The sequence below is a fragment of the Bombus huntii genome, unplaced genomic scaffold (assembly GCF_024542735.1).
Source record: "Bombus huntii isolate Logan2020A unplaced genomic scaffold, iyBomHunt1.1 ctg00000141.1, whole genome shotgun sequence".
NCBI lineage: Eukaryota > Metazoa > Arthropoda > Insecta > Hymenoptera > Apidae > Bombus > Bombus huntii.
Window position 1 is genome coordinate 62,214 of NW_026099386.1, and position 18,960 is coordinate 81,173.

At 32.2% G+C, this 18,960-nt stretch overlaps 4 protein-coding genes and 1 long non-coding RNA gene across 12 annotated transcripts; 2 read left to right on the plus strand and 3 right to left on the minus strand.

The window, feature by feature from the left end:
• The first annotated feature begins 1,376 nt into the window (after positions 1 to 1,376).
• On the plus strand, positions 1,377 to 5,707 carry LOC126877266 (katanin p60 ATPase-containing subunit A-like 2). Of its 5 annotated transcripts, none has more exons than XM_050640085.1 (9): positions 1,377 to 1,584; positions 1,962 to 2,032; positions 2,106 to 2,162; positions 2,449 to 2,646; positions 2,764 to 3,052; positions 3,239 to 3,407; positions 3,466 to 3,596; positions 3,785 to 3,984; positions 4,135 to 5,707. In XM_050640085.1, the coding sequence occupies exons 1-7, from the start codon at positions 1,522 to 1,524 to the stop codon at positions 3,534 to 3,536; spliced, it is 918 nt and encodes a 305-aa protein (XP_050496042.1). In that variant the 5' UTR covers positions 1,377 to 1,521; the 3' UTR covers positions 3,537 to 3,596; positions 3,785 to 3,984; positions 4,135 to 5,707. The 5 variants fall into 5 exon arrangements, with proteins under 5 accessions (XP_050496042.1, XP_050496041.1, XP_050496043.1 ...); XM_050640084.1 differs by having other exon boundaries at positions 3,466 to 3,578; XM_050640086.1 differs by having other exon boundaries at positions 2,773 to 3,052; positions 3,466 to 3,578.
• LOC126877270 (survival motor neuron protein-like) lies at positions 5,693 to 9,000 on the minus strand. 4 transcript variants are annotated; one of them, XM_050640097.1, is made up of 5 exons: positions 8,808 to 9,000; positions 7,035 to 7,217; positions 6,795 to 6,909; positions 5,938 to 6,405; positions 5,693 to 5,869 (listed from the first exon to the last, which is right to left on the minus strand). In XM_050640097.1, exons 1-4 carry the CDS (start codon positions 8,886 to 8,888, stop codon positions 6,143 to 6,145), a joined length of 642 nt encoding a protein of 213 aa, XP_050496054.1. In that variant the 5' UTR covers positions 8,889 to 9,000; the 3' UTR covers positions 5,693 to 5,869; positions 5,938 to 6,142. The 4 variants fall into 4 exon arrangements, with proteins under 4 accessions (XP_050496054.1, XP_050496057.1, XP_050496056.1 ...); XM_050640100.1 differs by lacking the exon at positions 8,808 to 9,000 and adding an exon at positions 8,346 to 8,465; XM_050640099.1 differs by lacking the exon at positions 8,808 to 9,000 and adding an exon at positions 7,407 to 7,449.
• On the plus strand, positions 8,454 to 10,260 carry LOC126877275 (adrenodoxin-like protein 2, mitochondrial). Its single transcript, XM_050640109.1, has 4 exons — positions 8,454 to 8,747; positions 9,149 to 9,261; positions 9,426 to 9,558; positions 9,926 to 10,260. The coding sequence occupies exons 1-4, from the start codon at positions 8,599 to 8,601 to the stop codon at positions 10,014 to 10,016; spliced, it is 486 nt and encodes a 161-aa protein (XP_050496066.1). The 5' UTR covers positions 8,454 to 8,598; the 3' UTR covers positions 10,017 to 10,260.
• Positions 10,261 to 12,499: 2,239 nt separating this feature from the next.
• On the minus strand, positions 12,500 to 16,299 carry LOC126877268 (dual specificity tyrosine-phosphorylation-regulated kinase 1A-like). Its single transcript, XM_050640095.1, has 4 exons — positions 16,252 to 16,299; positions 15,648 to 15,733; positions 14,669 to 14,793; positions 12,500 to 13,601 (listed from the first exon to the last, which is right to left on the minus strand). The coding sequence occupies exons 1-4, from the start codon at positions 16,260 to 16,262 to the stop codon at positions 13,065 to 13,067; spliced, it is 759 nt and encodes a 252-aa protein (XP_050496052.1). The 5' UTR covers positions 16,263 to 16,299; the 3' UTR covers positions 12,500 to 13,064.
• A 581-nt stretch (positions 16,300 to 16,880) lies between these two features.
• Positions 16,881 to 18,064, minus strand: LOC126877279 (uncharacterized). The gene is made up of 3 exons (XR_007694892.1): positions 17,798 to 18,064; positions 17,014 to 17,660; positions 16,881 to 16,915 (listed from the first exon to the last, which is right to left on the minus strand). It is a non-coding gene; the product is annotated as an uncharacterized LOC126877279 (long non-coding RNA).
• Positions 18,065 to 18,960: the final 896 nt, after the last annotated feature.

Below are 18,960 nucleotides of genomic sequence, written 5' to 3' on the forward strand. Positions count from 1 at the left end.
AAACGATTTGTTCGATAACATCTGTCGCGAGCTTCTCTTCCTTTAACGATAACAATTGACAACTAAAGCTCGAGAGGCTCGTAAGGATGAACAGCGACGAGTATCTAGAAGCTATGTACTCACCTGGACAAGGAGACTCCAACACCAAGGACGTTGGAAGTTTCGAGAAGCGAAGATGGAAACTGAAGTAGCACGTCAGGTCAACTCCGGCGAAAACTGCTAAAGAAAGAAAAATCCAACTAATTTGTTTCCAACAATAAAATGAAATTAATTTGTTTCACAAATTATTAACTGGATATTATTCAAAAATTATTCAAAATTCGCTTGATTGATTCACGGCCCGGGACATTTGGGTCATACCATTTTGGTAATGGACGAAAATGGCAGAAGGAAGAACGACCGTTTTTTTCATATTTCTCTTTCCCCGGGAAACGATGGAATGCCCGAGCACCTTGTTTCATTTCTTCTCGACATCAATTTCAATCTTTTTAAACGAAATATAATCTGAACGATGAAAAGTTCATTCAAATAATGCTCCGCACCAGACACTCACGAAAATTAAGAAGAAACACGGAAAATTCGCGAATAAAACGGATTTCTTTGTTCCAGTGAGATAATAAACCTCGTTCACGTATTGGTTTTTAAAATCAATATATCCACCAATGTGCACTCGTTTAACAAGGGTGATGGAACGTGCCAAAAATCTCTCAAGGGGGTCTTGGCAACGGAAGAGTCGAAAACGTCACAATTATGAATGAAAAATTCGAATAGTTGCTGATTTTACAGTCGAAACCGATAAAGAACTCCAGATATTCCCCCAATTAATTTACAATAAATTCGCGAAAATGATCGATTGCTGACGTCATTGTATTCTAGAAAGATTGTAAAACGATAAGAATTTATTGAAAAAACTTATATTCGATGATAACACTTCTAATAAGAGTACTAAGAGGAGCGATTCTGTACTCACCTTCCTGTCTCGAAGTACCGAACGCAATTAACCGTCCGCCCAGGATGGAACCGTTCGGAACTTTTGTAAGTCACTGCACGGCCGCTGCTTATGGTGGAAATGTAATAGATATAAGTACAGAGCGCGTGAGCGAACTAAAAACGCGATAGAGAAGTAGAGAGAGGATGTTCCGTCCTTGTCTAACGACGCGCGCTTGTACAGGAAATATGTAACAGCGGTATACGAGCAGCGTCAGTGTCCACTAGTGTGCATGCCTGATTAAACAAGGACAGGAAGTATCTATACATGGTGTTCTCTTTCTATTTCCATGTTGCATCCATCTTACTATACAGTACACACACTCAGCTATTCTATCATTATATTTGTGCGTTGCTTATGTGTGAACCAAACATTTCCATGGCAACAAATCGTTTGTCTCTTGTTTGATGCACGGTTTTCAACGGAGTTGAAAGAATTTTTTAAGAGAAACGTAATGGACGGGTTGTTTTTAAAGTAATAAACGGAAATTCTCGTATCCATTGAGAAACGATAGGCGATTTGAAAGTGTCACTATGAACGGTGATTTATCGATGCAAGGTAGTATGAATAAGATATTTTATAATCTGCGAAAAAAGGTAAGGAATATTCTAGATTTTAGATTTTAGATTTTAGATTTTAGATTTTAGATTTTAGATTTTAGATTTTAGATTTTAGATTTTAGATTTTAGATTTTAGATTTTAGATTTTAGAATTTCCACGTCACAGACGTGTGTGTTTTGTTATTTGATTTGTAATATTGCTGCAGTTCTCTTAATAGCTGTTCGTTTCATGCGATACTCGCACATAGTATCTATGACTTTTGCTTCTAACAATTTTTATAATTAGGCTGTATCAAATATTTTTAACGTTCGTGTTTCATGAAAAATCATGTGTAACTCGTTGAATTCGCAAATGTAACAAAAAATTACATGAAAAAACTTATATTATTGTAATGAAAAAATAATTATATTAGGAGGAGAGTCGTATTTCGGAACGTCATCGCAACATATTATACCTTGTATGTGATTATTTGGAACACAATGGGTGAGTATATTATAATTAAAATATATTCCTAGTTCCAATTCTCTTGAATAGTGTCAGTGACCAATCGAAATAGAAATCAGTGGACATCGTGGAAAGAGAAGGCGAAACCAAATTTGAAAATTCGACATCGGTAATTCAGTAGTTAAGAATAACTCAATCGATAATGTAGATTAACTAGTTATAAACAAATATATGAAATATAAATTCAAATTATTCTTATCCATCTAAAAATTGGAAATTAAAGAGCAGAAGACAAGAAATTATCTTCGAGGATTTATATAGTAAATACATTCTTTTGCCCGTCTTACCTAGAGATAAAACAGTTGTTTGATGGTTATCTTATAGTGTTCAGTCATTGCGAAAAATATTTTTAATCAGTTAAAAACTATAATTAATTAAAAACTACATTTTTTTAGGTATATAGACATTAGCGATGTATTATTCCGGGAAGCTCGTCTGTCTCCCGAACATCGGGTCTGCGACAACATCGATTTGGAAATTATCGTTGCAGAGTATGAAAATTATTACAAGATGAAATTTCAAAAATATCCCATATTGTGTAAGAAAATAACTGGAAGGGAAATGACGAGGGAAGTGACAAATGCAAGCAAAACGTAAGAATTTAAATTATTTAACGATATTAAACTTAAACGGTATTCAACGTGTATCCTATTCAACGGTATCGTATTCAACGTATCAAATTCAACGTATCGTATTACAATATGATCCAGTGTTTGTAGAAGTATTGAGACAAAAGCCAAATCTTTTAGTAAACAAGCGAGAAGTGAGCCTGTGAAAGAGACGAATCTACAGCAGAAGATAACTGATGACAATACGAATCATATTAATCTCGCAATGACAGTGACGTCAATATTCCCCAATGAGAGTGATGGACGTTCATCAGAAGAGCTATTTAACGTCCCAATGGAACAATCCATGCAATCGAAGATATTGAAATGCATTGAAAAGCTTTATTCAGATAATACGGAATTACGAAAGATTGCTGAGGACGTCTCATGCGTAAGTTATTTTCGATTAATATACGTATCGTAAAGCTTTTAAACGATAAAATTCCCGTCGATAAATCGTCCAACGTATATCGACGATGACGTGATTTCGGTAACGCTTCAAATATCAAATTACGTAACGCTTACTTAATATAGAGAAGACGCCATTTTATCTTTGTATATCTTTGTATCGTCACAGGAGATCGTAGTAAACAAATTAAATGTACATTGGGATGACGTTATAGGCCTAGAAGAATGTAAAACCGCTGTTAAGGAGGCCGTTGTGTATCCCCTTAAGTATCCTATCTCTTTTGATGGCCCGTTTTCCCCATGGAAAGGTATTTTGCTGTACGGCCCACCTGGTACAGGTAAGATACTCGTATTCTTTTCATTTCTGTACGTGTTTACAAGAAATATACAAAACAGGGAAAACGAAGTTAGCGAAGGCAGTCGCGACAGAATGCCATTGCACCTTTTTTAACATAACTGCCAGCTGATTGGTCAGCAAATGGAGAGGCGATTCCGAGAAGTATATACGTGTAAGTTGCTTTGTCTATGTAAGTTTCTTTGTTCCTTTGTCTATGAAGGAGAGATTCTAGGTATAAAATTTTTATTTTTCGTCATTTATATATAAATAGAATAGTTGTTTGGAAAACGAAATGATATCATATTCGCGATGAGGCAATGAATTTAAGGAATTTCGAATATAATATTTAATGAATAATACATTTGTTAAACTGAACAGGTTTTATTTGAACTTGCCTATAGTCATTCGCCTACAATTATTTTTATCGACGAGATTGACTGGATCGCCACAAATAAAGGAGACTGTATATTGTCTGAACCTGCAAAGAGATTCAGATCAGAACTTCTTTCTAGATTGGATGGATTAGTGTCTAATGAGAATTCTAATGTAGTTCTTCTGGCTACAACTAATTCCCCTTGGTACGTATATCACGTTATTTCAATGTTTTCTAAGTAGAAAATATCGTAATATTTCTCCAAATTCCAAATATGTTATTGTGTTGTTTGAAGTATTCCTTCATTATTATTAGTATAATAGAACGATAATATTTATTGTAAATATGTTATTAGGGGCATTGATGCAGCTTTACTCAGGCGTCTCGAAAAGCAAATATACGTATCATTACCCAATGAAGTTGCTCGACTTGGTATATTCAAATTATACCTTAGCAACCACTTATTAGAAAATACAGATATTGTAAACCACATAGTAAAATGTACTGAAAGATATTCTTGTGCAGATATAAAATTGCTTTGTAAGCAAGCGTGGCTACTAGAAATAAGCCCGATATGGAGGAGACTTGAAAAGAAAGAAACACCTGTTACCACTTTGAAATATGAATTAAAAAGTTATGAAATATTAGCAAAATTGTTAAAAAAAATGTCACCTACAGTTATGCAAATAGATAAATATGATACGCGGAACAAATAAATACGCAATCGTAATGACAGATATTGAAAAATATAAATAAATGGATTATCGTTCGAGAAATCATTCGCATGTGTGTGCATGTGTGTGCGCGCATGTGTGTCGTGTGTGTCATGTGTGTGTGCGTGTGTGTGCGCGCACACGCTATAGGCTAAGTTTAAAATGTTCGGTTGTATTATATCCTTGTATTATATATGTCGGAGATGAAAGGAAAACCGGAGCCTTCCCTTTGCAATTTTGAGGAAGCCTTCTAATGCTTTAGCCTAGATTTTATCATAACTGTAATTAAGCAATTGTCATTTGTAATTGTTTGATATTTGTGAAAGCGAAAGTGAGTTCGAGGTGACAACTGGTCGCCGAACGTAGCCACGGTCACGGGATAAACGTTTTGCCTGACGAAGGTGTGGATCGGTTGTATTGTTCTCCCTAGAAATCGCATAGAATTGTACTTTAGAGATGTCGATATAATGGGACACACGTTGTATTAGGAATCAATCTCCAGACAGAAACTGCCTAGTAACGGCGTTTGAATCTTTCTCGATGTTTCCAAAGAGTATACAACAAACTTTTGACAGAAATTGCCTAGCAACAACGATTGGAACCTTCTCGATGTTTCCAGCGAGCATATAACAAACAAATGCAGTCGGATAGCGAAAAAGATTTTCATCAGATATTCATTCGTGTGATCGCCTTGGAAAGTGATACATCGAGCAATTTACCGAGTGTCTCAGCAATTGTATTCTGTGTTTAAAATTATTCTACACATAGTAAAGAGTTATCCCGTTGACCGTGGATTCGTTTGAACCCCGGAACATTGTTAATAGCGTTAATTAAATTCATTATTCGTGAAACCTATCGATCGTTAATCTCATTATACGTTAAATTCATTATTCGTAAGACATATTATTCGTTCCTCTTATTGTTCGTTAAACTTATTAATCTTTAATCTAATTATTAGTTAAACTTATCGTTTGTTAATCTTATTATTTATTAAACTCATTATTCATAATATTTTGTAAAATCTTGTTTATTCGCGTAAATATATTCTCTGTTTCGTAAAACAATGGCTAATTCAAACGAAGGATCATTACGCGCCTTAAATCCTAATGATAACCCGACATATATATGTGAGTGTATTTTATCAAAAATATGTTTTTTAGTTTTTCTTATCTTAGTAATTATTTTTAAAAAAATAAAGTCTTATATGAAAATAAAGCTGTTCTTTATTTCAAATAATTGAAGTAAATAAATACAATGAGTTTTATATTTTATTATATCTTATATTATCGTTATATTGTTATTGAAAAAATTGATATAATCAACACTTCTTCCTGTTCTCTTGATTGTTTCTTGCTTGTTTCAAACCATGATAATAACCTACAAAAGAAATAACATAGTCCATTGAAAATTTAATATACAATAAAATACTTATATGAAATAATTACCTGTGTGAAAACCACTAATATACCATGACATCAACATACTTGAAAGTGCGTCTGTATCATTATCTGGTAATCTAGTACATTTTATTAAAATTTCGTATTTTTTTTTTTCCAAATAAAATGTTAAACTTATTCCAAATTACTTATTAATATTAGAAGTATTCAGCATTTCATTAGAATTTTTAAATTGTACTTACTCGGCCATTAATTATGGTGGTAAAGGAGGTGCAGGTGGCATTATATCAGTCATCGAATTGAAAGATGGTCCCGATATGAAGTGATGTGCACAATCCATTTTTTCTACATTATATTTTTTCGAATTTACATTTGTAGAAAAATTAGTCTCACAAGTCTCGTCGTTCTCTTCATTGAATTTCTCTTCCAAAGCTTTCTTTTGTTGTGCTATTTGACTTTGCAAACCTTCTGATTCTAAAAGAGAACTCAACTCGACTTTCTCTGTATTACCATAGCCTAAACACAGAGTAAAAGAAATTTTTGTCATTTAATAGAATGGCTGAGTGACATTCAGTTACTGTCCTTACAGGCAATGTACTAGAATTTCCCATGCATAAATGTATATGTATAAATGTTTGCCTTGATATATGTAGTAATAATCACTCGTCTAATGAGGAGAATTATATTCCAAGCAGCTAATAATGAACAATAAGTAACATGCATGTTTATGGTTCATGACCCTATATCCCACGGGTCTCTCCATAGACATTGACAGGTACTCCTGCCGAGTTAAGAACCTGCTGAATGACACTGTGATAGACTATGCGAAAGCCTTTACTTCATATATATATATGTATTTTTAGTACATTTCTTAATTGACATAACCATCATGCTAAAGGTATTACCTACAAATTTTACAACACACGTGCCATTGTTTTCGTAAATTTTTGATATTATAGCTTCATAAATTTCTCCATCCTCTGAGTATATTGCACGACAAGGTGCTCCTATGATCCATTTCTATAGAGAAAAGATGTGTATACAAATAAATATAAGTAAATAGCAAAATAAAATAATTTGCTTCCTAATCAATATATTTAATAATATTCTGTATCAAATTTGTAATATTCTATCAAAATCACAACCTTGTGTAATTTACTTGCGTGTTTAGGCTGCTTAAGATTTTGTAGGTTTTCTTTCGGTTGAGAATTTCCAACATCCATTCCCATTCGCTTGATAACTTCTTCTTTTGCTAAATTTATTGCTTTATCATATGCTTCTATTAATGCACTATCGTCCCAAACATTATCATTGGCTGTGTCTGTATCCTTTTGAGATAGCAAATTATACGTTATTAATATCGATACAAGTATTTTATTATCAAACTATTGCAAATTATCATATATGTCATTTTTCAAAAATTGACTAAAAGGTAATGGATACTGTTAATTACTATTATGCTAAGATCTTGTACTAAAATAATGTTAAAACCATTACGTTTCCATTACCATACATACGTTTCCATTTCCTCGTATAAAAAGAACATTCATATCATCATCATTCATATCATATTTAAATATTGAATTTGCTTCTGAAATATTAATTTGTCTCATTTCTTCAACTCTAACACATTGTAAACAATGATGACATTATACCAACTATAATACTAAAAATCTATTCCCCATTCATTCGAAAGATTATTTTTTGAAGCAAGGTTAACATTGAATGTTCCCACACTTCAATAACTGTATTTTACTTTCTTTACAATATCTAACAATATATTAGAATACTATAAAAAAATATTGTATGCACAAAAAACTGTTTATAGCGAAATAGCAAAAGAATTAATCACATATTATAACTAAAACGAGATTGTTAAGTAGATTATATTATACTGCATATGCGTTAGTGTTTCAGCTGGTAAATATAGTTTTTATATCTGAAGATAAATAAGATTTAATTCTATAAAATTGCATAATGAATTATACATCTATTTATTACTATTCGTATTTCCCCTTAGTTGTATGTTGTCAATAGCATCAATCACGAACATATAAATAAATATAGAAGAAACCTCTATATGGTTTCTTCTATATGGAAATGAAAAGGGAAAAATGAACATGGAAGACAAGAAAGTTTTCTTCAGGTTTAGCGTATGCGTGATACGCTTTGAATGTCTCAGATAAAGATAAAGATACTCTGCTCATTTCTATTTGTTCCGCAGAACGAGAAATTTGTTGTCTTTCATATTGGTTTTTACGATTTAATTTTTGGGCAGTTTTCCCTAGCGAGTGTCGGTCCCTGTTTGATATAACCAGACCGTAATTTATACAGATATGTATTATAGATATATATTTGTAAAACTGAAATCAGATGAAATAAATGTTGCCTGAGGTTTTAAACGTTTAATAAAAACAATATTTCATTTGGAAAAAATGTAAGATATGTAAAATTACATATTGATCATTTTGCTGGTCTTGTATCATAAAACGTGTGGCCCGAAGAGCACGTGTCCGGTAGAGATACGTCACTTGTGTTAGGAACCGTTTTATAACCTATCACAGTAAAGGAACGTCGACAGTATAGCAGCCGAAGAATGCCGTGAAAGTTTCTGTACAAAGTACAATTGATCTACAATTGATATTTTCCGCAATACTTATCTGATGTTCGGTCAGGGTGTCCCATACTCATGATATTTATGACAGTGGAATGGCGTTAGTAAATCAATTACAAAAATTTTCGAGATCAATTCTCGGTATTGCATCAAATTATTCAAAATATACAAGCAACACAACGTTACCCTTTTTGCAGGCAACAAGAGGAATATCGACCACGCAACCACTTTCAGAAAAACAAGAGTAAGTGATACAAATTTTCTTGTGCTTTCCTTCTTTTTTTAATAGAATTTCAGTACTTACCTTCCAATATAAAATTGGTGTCAAAATAATAATGCTAATAATAATGTCTAAGAAATTTTTCTCTTTGTAGGAGTATAACATCTAGAAAAATAACATAGTATTAATAAGAACAACATTGACAGTGAACAACTAAAAATATAACACTGTTATAAATATATGATATACGAATTTTATTTATGTATTATTAAGACAAGTATATCTTATTTTTAAATTATTTCTATTATCATAAGTGATACATATAATTAAGGTATAATTAAGAGAAGATTAATTGAAGAAACACAAAAAATAAGGAAAATAATTATATTGAGATAATTTTTATCTTTCATAAATATTATTTTCAGAGTAAATATAACGTTTGTTAAAGCAAGTGGAGAGAGAATCAAAGCAAAAGGGAAAGTTGGAGATACTATATTAGACATAGTAGTAAATAATGAAATTGATTTAGATGGATATGGTATGTTTTAAAGAAGCATAATTTACTTAATTTAAAATAAATAATTTTGAGGTAGAAAATATTTGAAAATTTTCATTTTTATCGAGTTTAATATTCTTATTATTTTTAACTTTTGATACTTTATTATATAAGTATGTTGTAATATTAAAATATAATTGATATAGGTGCTTGTGAAGGAACATTAATTTGTAGTACGTGCCATTTAATATTTTCGAAAGAAGTTTATGATGCACTTCCTGACAAACCAACAGATGAAGAATTAGACATGTTGGATTTAGCATATGAATTAACAGATACGTGAGTTCATAATAATCAGTATCAAATCATTCACATTATTAATTCTATTACCTTTTAATATTTTATAAAGTGAATTTTTCTTTGTAAATTTATGTAAAAACAGGTTAGTATTGGGTATTTCGAAATCTGCATCTCAATGTAGAATTTCAAATCGCTATCTCTGAATACTACGAAACTGAAATTATAATAAATTTTCATAGTTTTTTATTTATGACCCTATAATCATTACGAATCTATGTTGGAATTAGCATATTTACAATGTTGATTTTCAAATGGATAAATAGAAATCTTATTGTGTATTAGTATTAATTTGTATAGCAATAAATATATTTATTGACATATTCAGTTATATAATATTTAATTTCAGGTCACGGCTAGGCTGTCAAATAGTAATGTCTAAGGAACTAGATGGAATTGAGGTAAGAGTTCCATCAACAATTAATGATGCAAGAGCATAACTGAAATTATCTATAGGTTTTTGAAAATTTGTATACAATGTTATACATCTCTTGTTAAAAAACCCTTGTTATAATTATTAAAATATTGGTATTAAAAAAATATAATAAAGAATCTTGTGTTTAAATGTGAAGCTTATATATATACATATGTTATATAGTATAATTGCAATTTTGATATTTGTACATTGCCATTGTAAAAAGCCTATCCAATTATGAAGAAAATATATCTTTTATTTTTAATATACAGGGTGTCAATTTTAAAACGTTCATCTAAATTATTTTCGTTACTATTAAAGATAAGAAGAAATTACTAAGGAAGACTTAAATGGTTTTAAGATGTGTACTTGGTTATGATAAAAAAGACTCTTGTGGAATAAATTTTGCAACTTCTGAAAGATTAGATAAAAGCTTAGAACCTAAAAAATAATTTGAAATTAATTTCGTTTAGATATACTGTTTGATTTCTTAGCTGTGGGCAAGTTTAAAAGATCATCAAACTCATGGTCAACAAAACAACAGAAATGTACATGCAATGCTTTTTCGTTTCACAACAAGTTATCTGACACTATCATCATTTTCGTGGCACATGCAACATTATCGATTCAGTATAGTAATGTTTTGGATTGAAACAAGTGTCTCGACATTGGGGCAAAATATTTCAACCTTTAAGGACTAAAATTAAAACTTATGAGTTTGTTTATAATTTTAATAGATTTTATTAATATTGTTTTTACTGGTTTATTAATTACAAGAAAGTTTGTAAAAGACTGAAGTTTTACGTAAAAAGTACAAATATTCTTTCAACAAAATTAGTCAAATCACATCATTATTTATACATATTGTATATAAATAAAATATGCGGATATATTACTTTACCCTAGAATTAAAATTCAATAATATTGAGGAATCTTATTTATTCAGATTTTGTACATTATCGCTTCTAACCTCGGATAATAGAACAACAAATTAAATATTTTTAAACAAAAAAACTTTGTTCCTTTGTTTGATTTCCCTTGCTCGCGTTTCTTAACTACTTAGATATAAAATACTTACGTTTTCGAAAATTCATACTTTACAAGCTACTAAACGCTTTATCTGTTCAGAATAATTTATTGTTTTCTTAACTAGGTACATACCAAATACATCTATTAAGTTGGTATTTCTCATAATTACCAGTACATAAAGCTAAAACACTTTTGTACTATGCTTGTTATACATGGATCTAACAAATAATTTAACTTGTGTATTGTCGTTTGTATATTTTGTTACGTGTAAAATATTCTATTTCTACACTACTTACAAGTTCGATAAAGTGTACATTACACATCGTGAAATTTACATATTTTCACTTGGTTACCCTGCCCAATTCGAATATAATTCAGAACGTATGTGCTATATTTATATATTCTGCATTTGTTTTGTATATTATGTACACTGATCTGATCTTTGTAAACGCGAGTTTTACGATATTAATGAGAAATTTGCCAATTTAATGGAAGTTGTTAATTTTTTCTGGCACGTTTCACGTTAGCAGACATTTTTCTTAAGTTACAGTCGAAAAATGTTTTTATGTAAAAGAATAGGAATGATTATTAGGAAGTTATTTTAAGATGACAAGATATTTCACGTCTTCTATTTAAATATAGCGTTAAATTTTAATTCCGTCAATTCGTATATACTCGTACATCGAATTTCCTTTTCTCATGTCATTTCTTTTCTTTCATTTCACATTTAATTACAAAGATAAAGTGTAAGTACGTTGCTCATAAAATTAATATCAAATGTCGCAAAATATACAAAAGTAAACTAAGAAGAGGGGTACATATTATTACACAAACTGTCGTTCATATTGCATATGTACATATGCAGTATAAAAACAATACTTTTTAGTTTTTAATCTCTTGTTTAAATAATCCTAATATCTAAATTTGTATCGGTCATTGATTCGATATAACTGCGTTTATTGGAAGTAATTAAGCTATAGCCTGCGCACAAGAGAAGAAGGAACAAACACGTATAGTATACACGCTTAAATAACAAAATTAAGTCAGTTTACGTTCAATGTGAACTTGATCAAAGTTCCAGTCTCGAATTATAGAGTTTCTTACTATCAGTTTACAAAATTCGATATTACGATTATGTACCGTATTTGAAAAACATAAAATGCTTTGTTCAATTTTAAATAAAACTAATATTTACCGAAGCGAATACGAAAAAAATGTTATCATCAAACTCAATTTTCAATTATCAAACTTAATCCAGCACAAATACAAATGTTCTTCGTGCTTTTTTACTTTTACTACTTTTCAACTCTCTATAGTTCGAGATTTGAGTTCCGCTAACTTTCTTTCTACTGCGCATGCGCAACAGGAAAACTTGAATTACACGTAATAGTAAAAAGTTCGAAAATCTTATCCTTTCGTGGCAGCGAAAGTAACCTAGGACTAGAGGTTCCATAACATTAATAATAATAAGGCAATAATATTAATATTAATAATAATGTAATCGAGTACTACTAACAATATTAATAATAATAATAATAATAATAATAGTATGGTAATGGCAAGATACACGCGGGTATAAATTAATCATTCCTTTCGTAATATCTACGACGTCTTCGGGATATTCTTTAGAAATTACTTTATTTCTGGTCAATATTCATTAACGAGCAACTTTTCTCTCTGTTTCTTATCACGATTTTTTTCACTTCATCACAATTGTACCGTTAGAAATTATTCAAAACATTGTTAAAATGTCCATGAAATATATGCAATTGCCGTATTGAATAAGCGAGTAATGAAGTTGCTGTTTCACTGAATAAAAGTGAAATCTCCAATGCGTGTGCTCAAGTATATAAGTTAAAAAAAGATTGGTACATCAATGCCTATTATTCTTAATCAATATTCATCATTTAACAATTAGGACCGAATTTTTACAAACCAACTCTAAACCACGACCCAATTTACAAATAAAAAGATCGATGTGTAAATTAACTATCAACTATTAATCTCCAATCCTATGTGAAGATATAATGTTCGGACCAAATTTCTAAACTAACGTGGACAATTCATGCGGACTATTGGTGGTTGCTGCGCTACTTAGATCCAATGTGGCAGCCGGAAGACCAGGACTGACGCTGCCGGTTGCTTCCCGTGGCAAATGCTGCGATCTATTTAGCTTATTTCCAGGACTCGGTGGCGATCTATCTGCTGGTGTATCCGGTGGCGTAACCACGTTTCTGTGTCCGCTCACGTTCAGATGATTGTGCGTCGCCGCGATCGGAGCTGGCGATGAGAGCAACAAGGGCGGTGGGGACATTGACACGTGTCGATGATGATGATGGTGATGATAGTGTTGGTACTGTGCAGCTCGGCCGTGCGTTGCGTGGCTGGTATTTAGTTGGTTCGTCACGGGCCCGACTTTCGTTGGGCAGCCAGCATGGTGGATGGTTAACGGGCCACGTAGTTGTTGTTGCTGTTGTAGCTGGGGCTGGTTCTGGTGCTGTTGCAGCTGCTGCTGACGCTGCAGCTGTACCGCCGCTTCGCACTGTTCGCGCGCTAACGCCTTCACGGCATTCGTCTTCTCCTACGAAATAAGAATGATAGGTTAGGTTGTAGTCAGGGGCCATAACAAATTAAAAAAGTTATAATATAAGAATTTACATTTTAGTTGAAATGATTCTAGTTACGAATAAGTATTAAAGATGATTCAAATCTTTTTCGTTACCGATAACCATGGTGAAAACTCTTTTGGATTACTTTCAGCCATTGTCAATCTTATTGTCTTATTATACTACATGCTTGAAGTAGAAGGAGGGGTACAGAGAAAAAGACTTTTTCTCGGCAAATATAATCGTTACTCAATTATTTTGTTCAACAGTTTTACAAATCTCCCCAAAATAAACGAGAATACGAAAATACACTGAATATCGTGTGTATGGTTATTTATAAAATCCCCTTGAAATAGTTGCGATCGCGGATCACATAAACAAACGAACCTGTCATTCTACAGAGTATCTTTTTCGGTGAAATTATGCAAACGTAAATGTAACTTCGGTAGAACTCCTCGAGAACTTGTAAGCTTATATGACTCTGACCCAACCAGTCCATTCTAAAGTGTATAATTTATAAAAGGGGATTATATTAATACGCGGAGGATGTGGTAGGTGGTAAGTTTTGCATATGAATGTTTGTTGATACAACGAATGGTTAAATGGAGGTTTTCATGAATGTGATAAGGACTAGATCGAATGTTTTAACATTTATAACTAGAATGCGTATTTTTATACAAGTTTGTAGTTTTACGAACATAATCAAAGAAATAAAATTTTAATAGAGATTTGTTTTCTTATATACGTATATTTTAGCGCATTTTATGCATTTTGCGCCATTTGCGTACTTTTCAATTTCGCACGAACGTATAAAGATCCGCAATATAATTATAACGCTTCTTAAAAATGTGAAAAATCCTGGTTTCCTAAAAGCTTGCAATTGATTTCAGAAAAATTTTTATGAACTCTACCAGATAAATTATGGTAACTCTGAAAAACAAAATTTCACGATAAAATGATTTCCGGGTAAAATACACATAAAAGATGATTTAGACGTGTTTGAACGTGTTCGTTTTCTTTTTTAATAGCGATATGTTCTTACCCTCTGCCACACGAAGACGTTATGGACCATTGCGCATCCACAAAACACGATGCCAAGGCCTATGAAAACCGACGTAACGATTGCCGGCGTCGAATGAAACTGGATGAATGTATACAATATCATACCTGAAAGCATTGTTAGAGGATCATTATAACACGTATGCCATAACAAGCGGGACAAAGAATCGGCGCAAATACATATTCTCAATACATATAATTCTCGAAGCGTAAACTATATACATATGCTTTTAATTGAAATTTTCAATACTAGTTGCAAATTATTTTTCAATTAATTTATTATTTAAGTCTTTATATATCAATTCTCGACGAATAAATTACTTAAATTATAGAGAATCTATCTTCAGACAATAGAGAATTCAATATTTTTGGTCGTTAAGTAATTTACAAATTTCTAAAACGATTACGTTCGAAGTTTTGGACAGTATTTGAAGTTTCTAACATGACATTAAAAAAAAATAAATAAATTTTATGATATAATTAAAAAAACATTGTAGTCTATCATAATTTCTATTCCGTCAAATTTATTAAAACGCAGTTTTCTTCTGAACAGAGTCAAAATGTCCGTCTTGAATCGAGTTCAACAGCTTAACGATCGATCGAGCGAATGATAGCTGTGTAAACTAGCATGACACAACGTAAACTTTAGATTAGATCTCGATCCATCCACCAGCCGTATTCATGCATGACATGAATATTCTGTTTCAGCTCTTTATAAATTAATCTGTTAAAACTTCTCTAAAAGACGATCATTTTTTATTTTTCTAAGAAAAATAATGACTATTCGGCGTTAAAATTAACTTTATTTCCATTGGATTTCTAAACTGATTTCATACACTCAGAGATAGTTCACAGTATCTTTTAGATTCATGCCTGAATTCAAGAAAAATTAAACGTATAACTTATGTACTAGTATCTTTCAAAAGGTTAAAGTTGACAGAATTGAAGGAATTGGTTCTTACCAGTTAGAAAGACGGGAATGCTAATGAAAAACCCTCCGACAGCACATATCCGGCTGATGGATGATTTTTGCAGGTACTTGTTACTCCTGAAACAGACAAAATTTGAAGTGAAAGTCAGTTTCACGATTCTATGATAATTGAGCGAAATATAAAGGAACCAGTTTTTTGTTTAACAGCCAAGAATCTTTCAAAAATTCTACTGTAATTGATACTTCAAATATATTTAGTCAGACAAAGGATAATCATAATCGCAACGTTAATCTTAACTTTAATTCAAGGATCAAACAGTATCATTATACATATAAAAGTAAACATAAAGTCTATCCACATTGTTGTTGTTGTTGTTGTTGTTGTTGTTGTTGTTGTTGTCGTTGTCGTTGTCGTTGTCGTTGTCGTTGTTGTTGTTGTTGTTGTTGTTGTTGTTATTATTATTATTATTATTATATGTTATTCTATAATTGATTTTTATTTCTTTATTATCAATATTATTCTATTTTCTATAATGATTCAATTATAGATCTTATTTTTTGTCAATCATATTTCACTGAAATGATCACTTTGAAAATAATCTAATAGTAAAAAATGAAAAATAATCTTTTTCTACCTTGTCTTCATTTTTTACAAACTCTGTCCACCGCCGCAAACCTATTAAATGCATGAAACGACAAAGCAAAGCTGCTTCACATAATTCCCCGCTCACGCAGTGTCAATCAGCTCACGACCGCAAACGATACTGCTAATTTCCAGCGACCACGAACGATTTCACCGTAATTGCCGGTGTGAAATTTACCAATACGTGCTCGAATTGGTCAATAATGGATAGAGCGCTCTTGCACACACTAATCTACCAACAAATAATATTGACTCAATTGAACAACAGCGCCTAGATTAACGGACAAACCGCATGTTCCAAACAGATTTACAATCACGGCAGAAAATACATGCCGTTATAGATGTTTCCTGGTCAAGACTAATTTCCACGCGTTAAGAACATTGTAACCGGAATCTAGGAAGAACTAGCACTTCCTGGAATAATACTATTGTGTCCTCGATGAATGTCTCTCCGCAATGCCCTCGAGTGAGTTGTTTTTGTCTTTGGTCGTACGACGTCCGGGATGAGAATTCGGGGAACGGTTTTGCGCTGCTTTAATACTCGCACAACCATCCATCCATGGGACTGCATCTTTTTAGGAGGACCAGTGATTAATCTTTTCCCTTTAATCTTTAATTTTCATCTCTAATTTCTCATGAGGCTAAGATTCCTGCATCTTTTATCATAATAATTTATTAATACTATTAATAAATTGAGACAATTTTACACGTCGTATTTTGCGTTATAAGATGACTTGTAATTTGTAAAATTTACCTGTAAAATTCCTTTGTTTGTTTTACCGAAGCAATAGTTGGCATTTCTATACGACAATAAGAATTTGTTAATACTAATAATTTGTAAGGTTATCATGTTATCATTCTTCTAATGGATAGTATATTATTGAAACTTTTTTTAATATTGAAACGCGATATTTTTTTGGAGAAGAAGTGCATAGTAGTAAAGAGTTGAATTCTACGGACGTAAAAAGTGGACATAACATTTTCTGTACATGGAGTCGCCTGGCCTAAACATTTTATGATTTCCGGGCAAAAAACAGACGAATCCAGCGCTGATTTTAAAGCAGCTTCATCCAAATAAGCCACAATAAGAAATTCCCACGAAACAGTTGCGTTCATCCCCTTTCGAGGTCGCCGACCTCTTTGAATGCGTTTCAAGTGCGTCGTACCAATGAAACTTCGAGTTCTAGACTAATTTCTCGGCCTTTTGCGTTAAATTTAACCTTCCGCGTTAGTGTATTTCGGACGAGCTCCTATTTTACGCTTTCGTCGACTTCACCAACGTAACACGCAGCATCCGCAAGTAAAACTGTCTCTTAAATTTGATGTGACACCGATACACGACGAGAAGAATCACAATGCCATTTTTATTCCACTTCGTTAATTTTTCGTCGTAAGGTTTAGCTGTAAATAGGATTAAAAAAATTTAGATTAACGAGGAATTTAAAATTGATCTGTTAAATCAACAATTTCCATTAGTTGTCGATAGATTTTATAAACCTCAGATTACTGAGAAATTATACACATTGCAAAATATTTACCATTGGTTACCCACGCTACACGTAAATTTGATCAATCTACCAATGCACTAACACTGCAATAAATTTCTATTGCAACATTCCACGCTCCTTTGCCGCACCTTAAACTCCTCGCTAGATTTATTCCACCTTAAAGTGTCACATAACTCCTACGACACCGATATCAAATCTTAAACTCCACCAAATTCCAGAGAAACTTGATTTCGTCGAGAGTAAGAGATTAAACTTAAAAAGCAATTTATTTCATCTTTAAACTATCCCAAACTTCTTAAATATAATTTATATATATATATATATATATATATATATATATATATATATATATATATATATATATATATATAAAATATTATACACTTATTGTGTGCATTATATATTTCAAGAACTTTGCAATAAAAAATAAAACTTATTACATTTAAGATATGGTTATATCGCACAGGCTCGAATATGATAAAGAGGTTAAATAAATGTCTCGAATCTCCGCAACAAACTCACACAAACCACCTAAAACACGTATACACAATGTGCATTCACTACGAACTCGACTCCCATTCCCTGCCAAAATCACAGGCATGCAGAGTCAATTTCACTGCTCGAGCTAGTTGAATAGGGAAGAAGGTCGAGAGCTGGAGTTAAGGAGCATAGTTGGTAAAGAATCGCGTGCCGCCGCGCCATTAAGATCAAGCCCACGATCTCAACAATAAATATTAGACGGTTCTCTGACCTGCATTTCGCGTGCGACTCGGAACGATTCAAAAACGCGTAAATTTCCCATGAGTCGAATCAAACGTTCGCGATTTATCGCATTTAGGTTATATCGATATTGTCCACGAGTGGAGGCATTCAAACACAGATTGCTTTGTGTCACTCTATCGTAACTGCCCGTAATACATGATAATTTAATTTCGAATTCTTTCGAATATATGCACGTAACGAAAAATTTGTATTGGTTCGTCAATTGCAGACCAACCAGTTGTTAGCCAGTGAAAATAATGTAGATAATAATAGTGAAGAATTAGCTCGAGAAGAGTAAACAAACAAGGCGCCTTGATAAAAGGCACAATGTGGGTCCGCAAAGTGGTGGGATTTCGGCGCATGCGCATTGTTTCGCATCAACTTACAATTAGACATGCACGAAAGCTTCATTTCTGCCGCATACATACTTG